The sequence below is a fragment of the Kogia breviceps genome, chromosome 7 (assembly GCF_026419965.1).
Source record: "Kogia breviceps isolate mKogBre1 chromosome 7, mKogBre1 haplotype 1, whole genome shotgun sequence".
NCBI classification, from domain to species: Eukaryota; Metazoa; Chordata; class Mammalia; order Artiodactyla; family Physeteridae; genus Kogia; species Kogia breviceps.
Window position 1 is genome coordinate 81053896 of NC_081316.1, and position 12577 is coordinate 81066472.

The window sequence follows — 12577 nt, forward strand, 5'->3', positions numbered from 1 at the left end:
ATAGAAGATGGGAGCGGTATAGGCAAGTGGGGAGTGGGGTATGGAGACTGTGCCAGTCAGAGCCTCCTCATGGTCCCCAATCTGGGACCTGCCCCTCTCTGTCTGTGCAGAAGCAAACACTCTCACAGCCAGGAGAGCAGGGAACCCACCCCGCAGACACAACCCAGGGCTGTATCTGAGGTAGAGTCAGACTCAAGGGTACCCCTCTGGCTGGAATTACAGGGACACAGACAGGCATCCCCGTGGCTAGGAGGGGGTTCAGAGGCCCAGGCCTCGGCTGTATGGGCACTCATGACTCAGGAAGGCCAGCAGACAGAGGGTCTGGGAGAAGCACCAGGTCACCTCCTCTAGGCAGCCTCCTTGATTGCTTCAGCCCCTCAATTCTCCCTTTCCAGTCCACAATCGCTGCCCCATGCTCAGGCCTCTGTATCCGCCATCCACACCTAAGTCCCCATTATCTGTCACAGGACTGGTCTGGGGATATCCCAACAGGTCTAGGACTCCCCCAGAAGAGGGGCTAGGCAGCAGAGGTGGGAGCTCCAGTAGCCGGAGAGTTCTAAAAGGCATTTGCCTCCCCCAGGGCTGTTTCCCCGCCCCCTCTCCAACCCCACGTACAAAGTCTGCAAACAGCCCTGTGGGGGAGGGTTGGTAGAAAGAAATAGATTTATTCTCATGTACAAAGCGGTCAGCCCACGGGACCATATACAACAGTTGCACAGAGTCCTAGAAAAACGCATCTCTCTAAAGGCAGCTCAGAATAGGTAAGGCAGGTGGCCCCCTCCCCCAAGCCCATAACACGTACTGAACAAAACAGAGAAAGGAGGAACCTGCGGCAGGATGACCCCAGAGACCCGGCCCCGTGGGGTCTCCCAAGCCCCGGGGCACGGGTGGATATGGCCTTGAAGAGGAGACAAGCCCTACCAGGGCTGAGGCCAGGTTCCCCTCTGGCTGCAGGAATGCAGGAGGGGCTCCGGCTAAGGGGGTACACTCAGGGGGCCACTGAGGGACTCAGTGTCCGCTCTCTGCCCCAGGGGGCCAGGGACACTCCATGGCCTCTCCTGGGACTCCACGGAGCTACGGGGACTTTGATCTAAAAGGGGTCTTAGAGAATGGATTATCTCACCCTCCTGTTTCATCCAGAGAGGGGAAGGGACTTGCCCAGGGACAGCCAGGATGAAGCACTGCTGACCCATGCTGGGCCTGCCTCCCAGCCCAGGGATCCTTCCTGCCCACTGTTCTTATCCTGCTTTCTTCCTGAGCCCCCTCTCCCAGAGCACTGAGCTGCCCCCCTGGCAGCTTCCTTATGGGACCCCTTCATCTCCCCAGGTCCCAGTCTCCACTACAAGTCAGTGGCAGTCCTCAGGGCCACCTGTGGCCCCATGGCTATTTTCAGTCCTCCAGCCAAGCTGATGACTGTCTCTAAGACCCACCCTCTGCCCACTCAGATGTCTCACCTTCTTGCATGAGGATCCTAGGGGGCAGGGGGTGTCCTCAGAGGAAAAGGGCACAGATCTGGTGGGGCAGGAATGGGGCCCAGGAGAAACCATCCAGGCTGCCTCAGAGGAATGGCCTGAGGGGGGCACTTGCCAAGGTGTGGTCAGAGGTGCAGAGCAGGGCACACTGCTCATTGCCATTCCTGTGCTCTCAGAGGACAAATAACAAAGTCTTGGTGAGGCTGGAAGTCTTCCATTATACAGACGAGAAAGCTGAGGCCGGGGAAGGTCAGCCTTGCCCGGGGTCACATGGGGAGTCCTGGTCTAGAATCCAGGACCCGTGGCTCTGGCCCCAGGGCATGTGGCCAGGCCAGTGGAGAGTTGTGGGAGGAGGCCTGGGTGAAGAGGAGTCCCAGGAGGGACTCACTCAGCATCAAGGCTGCAACAGCCATTGATGGGGGCCCCAGCACCATCCAGGTCAGGCACCTCATACTCCTCATCCAGGAAGTCCAGCGAGTTGTTGCTCGGGAGGCCGCGGATGGTGAACTTGTGCGACACTTTGGTCCAGTGCTCACGATTAGAGGCCACACGTTCATACAGCTCTGCTGCTTTGGGGAACAGGTCCTGCAGCAGCCTGGGGATGTGAGGGGGCAGGGTTAGAGGTCAGAAATTAGACTGTGAGCAGCAAGAAAGATTAGGGCTGGACCACAGGTAGAACTTCCACAAGAGTATGAGGCATAGGACTGGAAGCACAAGGAGAACATGGCGGTCTCTTTCCATAAGGGACCAAGGATGAAGTGAAGGGCCCATTTAGGGGCAAAGCAGGAGAGGCTGTGCCCAGAGGCAGGGAGCAGATGAGCTGGAGCAGAGCCAGGCCAGCCCAGCACCTGTGTCTGCTGTGACGGCCACAGCCAGCTCCATCCCACCCACCCTGCCATCCCTGGCTGGGGTCCCCAGCAGGCCCCACGAGCTCACTCACTTGTAGATGGGCATTGCGATGTGCTCCATGAAGCTGATCTGCAGCTCGGGGATGTAGGCCTTCTCACGGTCCATCATCTCCATTGGCCTGTTGCCCATGGCCTTCTCCTGCAGGCATCAGGTCGTCAGGCCTGGCCCTCTCCTTCCTCCATAAGCACCCGGATCAGGCTAACCCAGCCCCTCCCGGAACCCAGGCTAGGAACCCTCCCCCAACCTGGACACCCTGCGGTCACTCCCCACATACCAAGTCTCCTTGGGAGAAGAACTCTTTGTAGATCAGCTCCTGAAAGTTCAACACTCTCATTACCTCCTGTGAGTGGGATCCATCCACACACGCTCCTCCATAGCCCATTCCCAAGGGGGCAAACTGAGGCACTGTGCCCTCAGGACCTGCCCTCACCATCCCTGGCCTGGTAGGGGGATGGGCCCCAGGTGGGGAGGAGTGGCTGGGTTCTGGCCCACCTTCCACCAGCCACTGCTTTGCGATGAGTGATCCCCCAGTGAGTCCATGCCCCTCCCTGAATCTCCCCACCTGTCGTTCTGAGGGGGTCCAGGTTTCTGTCTCCCCCACAGGCTGAGCTCAGCACAGGGAGGGTGTTCAGGCTGCAGGAGCCACACAGAGCCAGGCAGGGAGTACAGCCTGCGTCTTCCCAGGCTGGGGCAGCACTTACTGCAATCTTCCTCGTGGTCTTCCAACCCTTGGTCTGGTCAGAGAGGTCACAGGAGGTCATAAGGAGGCAGAGAAGGAGGCTGTGATGCTGCTTGTTGGTTCGGTCATAGCCCACTGTTGGGGAGAGAACGGGGTCAAGGAGAGGGTCCCAGCATCCTGGTACCCTCTCTCTGAGGGCAAGGCCCCAGGGCCCCCCCCAAGGTGGTCCAGGGAATTCATCACCCTGGATGGGAGCCAGGGATGTAGGGCTGAGTCTGCCTGGTGGATTGATGCCGGAGGGGGTGGATCTAAACCCCTGGGGATGCTCTCCAGGAGAATCCCCCTCTTGGTGGTCCCTCCCCAACCCTGAGGCCTGGGCTAAAGGCAGGCACCTTCGGCCATCTTTTGGAGATCCTTGAAGATGCGGAGGTGGTGGGCCAGGTCTGTGGCCAAGATGATGTCCCGCATCAGGTCCAGCATGCGCTGGTAGTCCTGGGCCAGGGCCGGGGGTGGGGGAGGGTGTCAAGGCCTCTGGCCAGACACCCCACCCTCGCCCCCAGACCTCAGGAACCTCCACCCCTCGGCTTCACTCCTTCTCCCATCTCAGGCCAGCTCCCAGCTCCCACTCCCTCAACCCCAACCCCACCCCCGGCCTCATCACCTTCCGGGAGAAGTGGTCAAAGATGTTGCAACCATGGGTGTTGAGGATGGCGATGGCCTGAGCAAAGTGGTGCCTCTGAGGGGAGAGGAGTGATGGGGGTCCAGCTGGGGTGGGGGGCTTCCCTCCTCACTGACCCCAAGAGAGGGAGCAGGCCCGGCCCAGCCCCGGCCCCCAAGGTGAGCTGAGCAGGTAGAACTGGGGAGTCAGGTGGTGGTGGGGGGCCCGTTCCCTTTCTGGCCTCTGTTTCAACCCTCTATGTGACCCTGGGCAAGTCCCTGGCCACCTCTGAGCCTTGGATTCCTCAGCTGTCACATAGAGGTACACAACAAGGTAAGCTCTGAGGGCCTCTCAAGCTGGAACGATTCTGAAATGATCCCTCAGAGTCCTGGACACTAATTCATGCAGCTAGCATTTGTGTGCTGACAAGGAAGGGCGGTGACGAGGACAGGGCAAGGCCCCTGTCTCCTGATGCTGAGGGCTGTCACTCAGAGGAGGGGCAGGTAAGCCCAGGGCATGGAAGGCAGAAGCAGGGCTGCCCCCAGGCCTCCCAGGAGGAAGCGAGCCCCTCATCTCTGGGGGTGTGCAAGCGGGAGCAGCTCTGGAGGTGGGCTGCGGGCGCCGCGTGGGGCAAGGCGAGCTTGGACGTTTGACTCCCACTCTGTGCCAAGCCCTGTGCCAGGTGCAGGGAACTCAGAGATGTCCCCGATTCTGTCCCTGCCCCCAGGAGCTCCCATCAGGGGCATGCAGACCCACATCAGTCTAAGGCAAAGCTGAGTATGATGGGAGTGAAGCCCGTACCAGGCTGGGTGGGGAGGGGGTTTCATAGGGTGTCCCCAGACATTCAGAGAGAGACATGTTAAATGCAAGTCCTCCCTTGGCAAACCTGGGCTCAGGAGGAAACTGCTGCCTGATTCGAACCCCCAGCCACACCTCACCCCTCCAAGCCCATCCGGGAACAAGAGCTGGACGTGCCCTGGGGGTGGCTGCAGCTCTCAGAGCCTGTCTGAGGAGCAGGGCTTGGGAGGGGGAGGAGCTGGGCCACAGTCTAACTTTGTAAGTCACTGGCCTTAAGAGGACAGTGGGAACGGGGCTATTGGGCAGAATGGTGGTACCTCCATGACAGAACCTTCTGAGCTGTAGAGCGCGGCCAGCACAGATTTCTGGAAAAGCCCGAGAAAACTCCATTACTCCTCACATCCAGAGGCAAGTGCTGCCATATTAGGCTCAGAATTGCCCTGCTCCTCCCGCCATCTTCCAAAGCCTGGGAGAGCCTCCTCCCATCTCTAAACTGGCTTCTGGTCTCACCAACTCCCCGCCTCTCCTCAGGCTGGAGGGGGGAGACTCCCAGACACCTCGGGGGGGGGGGGTGCCCACTGTGACGAGGGCAGAGTCTCACCGAGGCCACCTGGAAGGAGTTGTTTGTGCCTCTGTGGTCCAGGTCGTGACACATGCAGGAAATAAACAAGGCAAAGATCTCCATGTCCCTGGTTGGGAGGAGACAGAGGACAAGGAGGTCAGCCACTGCTGCCTCCCCACACTTCCAAAGGAGGGCCAGCTGGATGAGATGTCCAGGATAAGGGGAATAGCTCAGTGGTTGAGTATTTGACTGCAGATGTCCAGGAACCACCTGGACAGGAGCTCAGGACACCTGGGTCCCCTTCTTGGAAAGGGGCCTTATACCTTTCTAACTGGGTCGTTAAGAGGGTCCCGTGAGGCAGTGTGTGTAAAGCCTGCCACACAGGAGGTGCTGCCCTGTCCCAGGGAAGGGGACCCCACCAGCTACCAGATGGGAGGAAGTGCAGTCTCTCACTCGAGGTAGTTGGCGAGCTCCAGGTTCTTGTAGAGCAGGTAGCAGAAGTGAGAGACAGAAAAGGCGTGCATCCAGTTGTGGTAGGGGGGATCCCGGTAGCCCTTCTTCACCATCAAACAGAACCTGGGGGAGGGGAGAGGGCAGCCCAGGGGCTTCAGGCTCTCCTCCTCCAGAAAACCCTCCAGGCTCTGCCCTGCCCCCATTCCTTTCCTATCCTCGTGGTCCCAGTGTTTGTGAATTGCTTCTCACTCACAGATCCTCCCCACCCTCACAAGAGTGGGCCTCCCCTAGTCATCCTCAGACAGTCCTTCCCAGAGTGCGGGGGGCAATGGATGTGAGAGTAGGGTTAGGAGGGAGGCAGAGATGGGGCTGCCTGCACGGAGGGGAGGGCCGGGGACACACACCGGGCCAGCGTCGGGCAGTCAATTTTGTAGTTGTTGATGAAATTCATGTCCTGCAGCATACTGAGGATGGCCTAGAGACAGTGGAAAGGAGGGATCAGAGGGATCATCAGTTTCAAGATGGGCCGCCCTGCCCCCAGCCTTGGCCCTTCTTGGAGCCTCCAAAATTTTGGAGTCTTGGAACTTTAGATCTAAACTAGAGAATTATAAAATGGTAGAGCCAAGCATTCTCGGAGCCATTAACTTAGAAATAGGACATCTAAGAACTCCTGGAACCAAGTTCACACAAAATCTTAGAAAAACAGGGAGGGAGGTGCCAATCCTGAGGCCATCGTTGGTTCCAGTCCAGCCCCTGGCCCCTGGCCCATGCTGGCAGACCACACGCCCCCTCCATCTCTGAGGAGACTCTGTAGCCTTCTTTGATGACTCTGTCTTGCCAGGAAGTTCCTATGCACATCTAACTTCAATCTCCGGCTGTACACTCTCCACCTGCACATGCAAGTGGGACAGGCCAGCTCACCATGGAGGTGTCATCCTCGGGCAGAGAGCGAGGAGTGTAGGTGAAACAGGCAAAATTGGAGTCAATGGCAGCCACAGGCTGGATCCCATCATGGAGAAGTTTGGTGTATTCATCATCAGAGACCTAGAGGGAACCAGCTGGGGTATTAGAAGACGGCCTCCACCCAATCCAATGTCTTCAACCTCAAATTCCCACAGTGGCAAGGACCTCCCACTCAGAATGCACCCCAGTCGGGCCATCCACTCCATGGGTTATCACTGGGCAGGAGAACACCACCCTCCCCTCACCATCCTGCAGCCCACCTACTATGCCTCCTTTCCTGTGACAACCCTCATCTCTAACAGCCTATCCTTGTCAAAGACAGAGAACACCTCTTCATGACAGCATGGGTAGCCTTTCATAGACAATAAATTAAAGATTCCTTCTTTGGGGAGGACCATCCCAGAGTCTAACCTCAATCCTTCCTGCTACAGCTTTGACCGTAGCCACAAAGTCTGTGACACTTTGGTTTAGACACAGATGAGAGGAATGTTCCAATGAACAATGGCCACCACATACTCTGAATTAAAGTCTGGGACAGCTTTTCTAACACAAGGTCTGGGAATGGGACTGCCCAGGACTGCATGACCACTGTATTTAAGGGATCTGTCAGAAGGGCCCTGGGTGGGCTTCCCAGCCTTCAGTAATTCCCAGGATGGGAATTATCCCTGGACATTGGGAACACCTGGCTGAACCAATTCTTCCCTGGGCTAAGTCCTGCTGCAAGCCTTGGGGCTGGACCAGAAACTGCTTTGAAGGCAGGCTGCCCCAAAGGAGAGCAGCAAAGCAAAAGACAAGCCATTGCTCTGGGTCTATCTGCTTATATTCATGAGAGGATGATCAGAAAGCCCAGACTGCTTTGGGCGTCTGAGGATTTGGGGAAGCAGGGGAGGAAAAGGTGGGCTACAGGGGACCCTGGGGCCCTGACAAGGAGGGCAGAAGCTCCGTGCAGGGCTCACCTTCATGTGGTACATCATCATCTCGTTGGCTAGGTGGCTGCGATACTGGGCCTCATTCACTTTCTTGTATAGGAGGGACTGGGGGGAGACAGGGAAAGATGGGGCTCAGGCAAGGTGGCTGTGAAATCTCAGGATGTCCAGGGCTGGGACAAAGGGATCAGATAGAACCCCTGCCCCCTTCCTATCTCATGCTGGGCCCAGTCTGAGCCTTCAAGCTCCAGCCCTGAGTAGGGAGCCCCCTCCAACTTTCATCCAGACCTCCCCTTGCTCCTCCTTCCCAGTGCCTCTTAGCACTTGAGCTGGAACTTTGCACACTCTCCTGAGCTTGCCCCAGGCTTCAGTGATGGAACCTGAGGCCCACAACAGAGAGACAGAAGCAAGGAAGGGGGACAGTGTTGGGGGCCTAGGGGTTGGATTCCTGGGCCAGAGCTGCCAGCTCTGGACAATGAGACCCAACATATCCCCAAAAGAATAACCAGGAGCTTGGGTTGAGGTTGCTTCCAGAAAACGGAGGGAAATAAAACAGATCTCCTGGGAGGCTAACTGTACAGGACAGGAAATAGTATCTCCAATTTTCTGACGGGAAACTGAGGCCAGAGGTGACCAGTAGGTATTGAAGATTGCACAGCAACCCAGCAGCAGGGCTCTGAGCCGCAGGGCAGGGCACAGACCCATCTGGACAGAGCAAGGAGAGCCAATGTGGAGAGAACAGAGGGTCCTGCACGCCCCTGTCCTCCTCACATGTGCGATGCTGATGCCACAGTAGATGGAGAAGGCTGTCGCCAGATCCTCGTCAAACTTGCTGAACCATGGTCCGTTGATCTTATTTACCAGCTCAGCCACACCGATGACCTCTGGGGACCAAAGAAGGGCTAGGATGAGCCAGTGGATGTGTCCGACAGAGATCTGCTCTCCCAGGGTGTCCTCAAGGGACGTCACGTATTTGGGAAACCCCATCCCTTCGGCTTAGGGACGCTAGGGTGGTGGAGAAGGCTTGTGGAACTTCCGCTCGGCTCCGCCCCATCCTGCTCAGGCCCCGCCCCGCCCCTCCTCCCGGAGCCGCCAGGACCACGCACCCTGGTTCTCGTTTTTGATGGGAAAGCAGAGAATGTTGCGCGTCCGGAAACCGGTGCTGTCGTCCACACCGCGGTAGAAAAGTGGGTGTGCATACGCGTCCGGGATGTTCAGAATCTGGCCCGTGGTCGCCACGTGGCCCGCGATGCCCTGGTCAGCCGGGATGCGGATCTCATAGCTCTACCGGGCCAGGGATGGCGTAGAGAGGAAGTTGGTGGCCGGTCGCAGAGCGGACCATCAGCCATCGGGTTGCTCCCCAGCGCCCACTGCGTACTCCCGGACCCCAGGACCACGGCCACACCCTCCCTCCTCAAGGCCCTGCCTCACCTCATCATCCACCACGCCCCCATCGAACACCTTAGCCACCAGCTCGTTCTGATCCAGCAGGAACACAGAGCATCTGTGGAGAGATGGCTCTGGTCCACAGGGCCCTGACACCCCTCTCCCGCCACCCCTCAAATCTCACGACTAGAGGCAAAGCCTGGATTTTGAGGCCTGGAGGGAGAGACTCTCCTCAGGGCTGGCTGACTCCAGACGTTAGTCCAGATCGATGATTTTTTTTTTTTTGGTGGCACCTACTCTGTGCCAGGCACTGTGTTAGGAGCTGAGGACCCATGGCCAGCAAAGTAAGCCCCACCCCTGCTGTCACTTGATGTTACAGTCTAGTGAGAGACACAGGCATGAAATAAAGAATCACACAAAACGTGATGGGGTCCCACAAGAAGACAATGGAGGGGAAAAAAAGAGGGGAGGAAAGAAGAGGTCACTACTGAGGCCCAAGGCCTCTCTCGCCCCACCCCGGGGTGGATTCACTCACATCTCAGCATTGCTGAGGTTTCTGGCCTCTGTGATGATCTCCTGGAGCAGCACAGAGACGTCATCTGTGGGAGCAAGAAGCATGGGGGACAGTGGTGAGACCAGGCTGGAGTGCTGAGGCCAAGCCCGCCCACCTCCCCTCCTCAAAATGCCACCCCCCCACTCCCACCCCACAGCCAGGCATGAAGGAGGGCGGTGCACTCACCCAGGTGAGTGAAGAGGTTCTTTGCCACTTGGAGAAGAGCCTGGAATGGAGAAAATGGAGATCACAGGGAATCAGGTTGCAGGGGGTCACCCTCTCCAGCCCCCTGCCTCCATCAGCTCCAGGGTCTTCTCATTCCTCCCCTAGGGCTCTCTGGACAGACTGGAGACTGGCAGAGTCTAATTATATCATTTGGCTACTAAGTAAAGGAGTGGGAGAAGTAGCCCCAGTGAGGGTGCACAGACATCCTGAGTCTCAGGTGCGCATGCACCTCCAGCTCTAGCCACCCAGCTGTTGCTGTGATGCCCAATCTGAACACTAGAGGGCGATCACACACAGTGCCTGCAGCCAGAGGTGCCGTCTTGAAGAGCTACTGTCCTCCCTCTTTAAGAGGCCGCCAGAGCATAGGTAGTCTCCCTGCCACCAGCCCCCAAAGACATGGGCTTTTCCCTTGTGGCTGACTCTCTGGAGCTGAGAGCTGGGCGACTTGGTCCCCGAGAGAGGCGCAAGGCAGGCCACTCACCTGGCACTCACACTTGAGCTTCTGCTCCTTCTGGAAGGCCAGGGTGCTGGTGAGGACCGTGCTGGTGTAATGGAAGCAGTGCTGGATCACACGCTCATCCTGGTCTGTGAATCTGGCAGGGTGGGGTGGCGGGGGTCACCGGAGAGGGACAGACCACAGACTGCTCGCCCCATTCTGCCTTACTTCCGTTCCTCCAGGAAGCCCACTTGGAAATCCACCAGCAAACTCACTCTCCTCTGCTGGGGCTGCTCACCGCACAGGTGGCTTGGGCCAGCTTCCCCCTCAGACTGGGGGCTCCTGAGGGGGGGCAGTTCTAATCCTCCTCTGACCAAAATGTGTTTTCCTCCTCAGACTATTGCTTCTCGAAGCCAGAGCCATGTCTCCCTCCTCTGACTTCAGATTCACCCTGACTGAGGTTGAGTCTCCTCCCTCAGACTGGGGCTGGGTGTTCTCCTGCTCTCCTCCAGGGGCCCCTCCAGCCTCAGGGAGGAGCGGTGGCACTGCCCTGTCTTTTCCAGCTCCTGTCACTGTCCTACCCTCCTCCCTGGACTTTGCAGGCTCTGATTTGGTGCCTCCACAAGTCCTATGATGCTGTGGGCAGGGCAGTGCCCATCAGATTCATGGAGCTGGCTCACAACGGACAAGATCAGCCCAAAATCCTGAGGAGGTCATTCAATGGGGTCACCAAATGATTTGCCACGAGGGAACTTGGTGGGACTGGATGGACCAAGCTGGAGGTGGGACCTGGACTGGGGACGTGGGTAAGCCCTCCAGATGGGGATCATGGGGAGATGGTGCATTTCTCAGCCCCCAGATTTCCCTGCCTAGTCCCTTCCTCATTTGGGGGCTGCCTTCAGTGCTCCTCTCTGCCAGGGTATCCTCCACACGTGCTTGCCGTCCAGTGACTCGGATCTAGACCCCAATCCACACCACCCTGTGTCTGTCTGCCCACCTTCCTTCCCATGGCATTTGAGCCCTCTCCATCTAGTCCCACCCACCTCTCTCCCCTCTTCTATGGGTGTCTCTCAGCTTCAGCCACAGTAAGATCCTCCTCATTCTGAGAAAACCTCAGGCTCTTTCACACCTTCATGCTTTTTCCCACACTGTTCACTCTGCCTAGAATACCTTTCCCACCCTCCTCCCTCTACGCCCTAAAAATAAACATCAAGTCTTGAAGGCAGGGACCATGACTGTCTCATCCCCTGTCTAATACAGAGCCTGGTACAGGGGAGATATTTGGAAAGTGTTTGCTAAATGTCGTAACTGTACCTCTGCCCCTGCCACCCGCCCCAGCTAAAGGGATTCTGGAGTCCCTGTTCTCTGGGTTCCAGGCAGCTTCTCTGCAGTGTCTGCTCTGAGCTGAGCACCACCTTGGCTCATGCAGTTGTTCAGCACTCACTCCCTGAAATATGTGGAACCCAGAGATGACCTTGCCCCTACCCTGGGCCTCAGGGCTGTCACCAAGTCCCCATCTCGTTTCCCTTCTGATACCACCTCTCCTCCAGGTCCAGGGCCACCTCAGAACCCAAGCCTGGGTCAGAGGTCACAAACCCTGCTGGACCCTCCCCTCTGGGGGCATAGGGCCAGACACAGTAGGTACTCAATGTGTTTTTATTGAATGGCACAAATGCTCCCACCACCAGGATGGGACAAATGACACAGATCCTATATCCCCCCTGCCTCAGCAGGTTCTGCCTTGTCCCTGTCTTTATTCTCCCAGGCCCATCCAACTACCAACAGAGCTCCAAGCTGGCAGGTCCTGCTACTCAGATCTCTGACTCCCAGATCTCTGCCCACCCCCTGCAGGCCCCATCCCTGGGCTTCTGACACTCTCTAGTCCCAACATCTCTAGTCTCCACTTCCTGCAGGAGGTCCGAGCCCTCAAACCCAGCCTGCTTGCTTGGGCCCCAGGGGCCAAGCATTTTGACAGAATCTCTCTGCATCCTGGAATCAGAATGCAACCCCTCGGGCTTCCCTGGTGGCACAGCGGTTGGGAGTCCGCCTGCCAGTGCAAGGGACACGGGCTCGAGCCCTGGTCCGGGGGTATCCCACATGCCACAGAGCAGCTGGGCCTGTGCGCCACAACTGCTGAGCCTGTGCTCTAGAGCCCGCGAGCCACAACTGCTGAGGCCCGCGCGCCTAGAGCCTGTGCTCCGCAACAGGAGAGGCCGCCTCAATGAGAGGCCCGCGCACCGCAGCAAGGAGTAGCTCCCGCTCGCCGCAACTGGAGAAAGCCCGTGTGCAGCAACGAAGACCCAATGCAGCCAAAGATAAAATAAATAAAATAAAAATAAATTTTAAAAAAATCGTTTAAGAAAAAGGAAAAAGAATGCAACCCCTCACCTGCCTACTACACCCTACTGCTAGGCCTGCTGGACCAAGTGTGGCAGCATTCACATCCTAAAGCTGCACCCAGGACAGACACGGCTGATCAATCACAGCACGGTTTCTCACTAAACTAATACAATGCTTCAGGCAGCTGCTACCAATTAATGAGTTGGTGTAGGACATG

General features: G+C 57.6%; 1 protein-coding gene across 3 annotated transcripts in view; it reads right to left on the reverse strand.

The window, feature by feature from the left end:
- Positions 1-645: 645 nt before the first annotated feature.
- The window catches only part of PDE2A (phosphodiesterase 2A), a 92348-nt gene continuing 80416 nt past the window's right edge, over positions 646-12577 (reverse strand). For all 3 annotated transcript variants that reach the window (XM_067038828.1, XM_067038829.1, XM_059068971.2), the window contains 18 exons: positions 10066-10177; positions 9546-9585; positions 9342-9405; positions 8852-8924; positions 8527-8704; positions 8192-8304; positions 7451-7528; positions 6453-6575; positions 5936-6006; positions 5532-5654; positions 5118-5205; positions 4834-4881; positions 3722-3796; positions 3453-3552; positions 3083-3195; positions 2656-2694; positions 2413-2519; positions 646-2067 (listed from right to left, as the gene is read on the reverse strand). In XM_067038828.1, the coding sequence (XP_066894929.1) occupies positions 1857-2067; positions 2413-2519; positions 2656-2694; positions 3083-3195; positions 3453-3552; positions 3722-3796; positions 4834-4881; positions 5118-5205; positions 5532-5654; positions 5936-6006; positions 6453-6575; positions 7451-7528; positions 8192-8304; positions 8527-8704; positions 8852-8924; positions 9342-9405; positions 9546-9585; positions 10066-10177 (1756 nt within the window). In that variant the 3' untranslated portion in view covers positions 646-1856. The remainder of the gene's footprint in view (positions 2068-2412; positions 2520-2655; positions 2695-3082; positions 3196-3452; positions 3553-3721; positions 3797-4833; positions 4882-5117; positions 5206-5531; positions 5655-5935; positions 6007-6452; positions 6576-7450; positions 7529-8191; positions 8305-8526; positions 8705-8851; positions 8925-9341; positions 9406-9545; positions 9586-10065; positions 10178-12577) is intronic.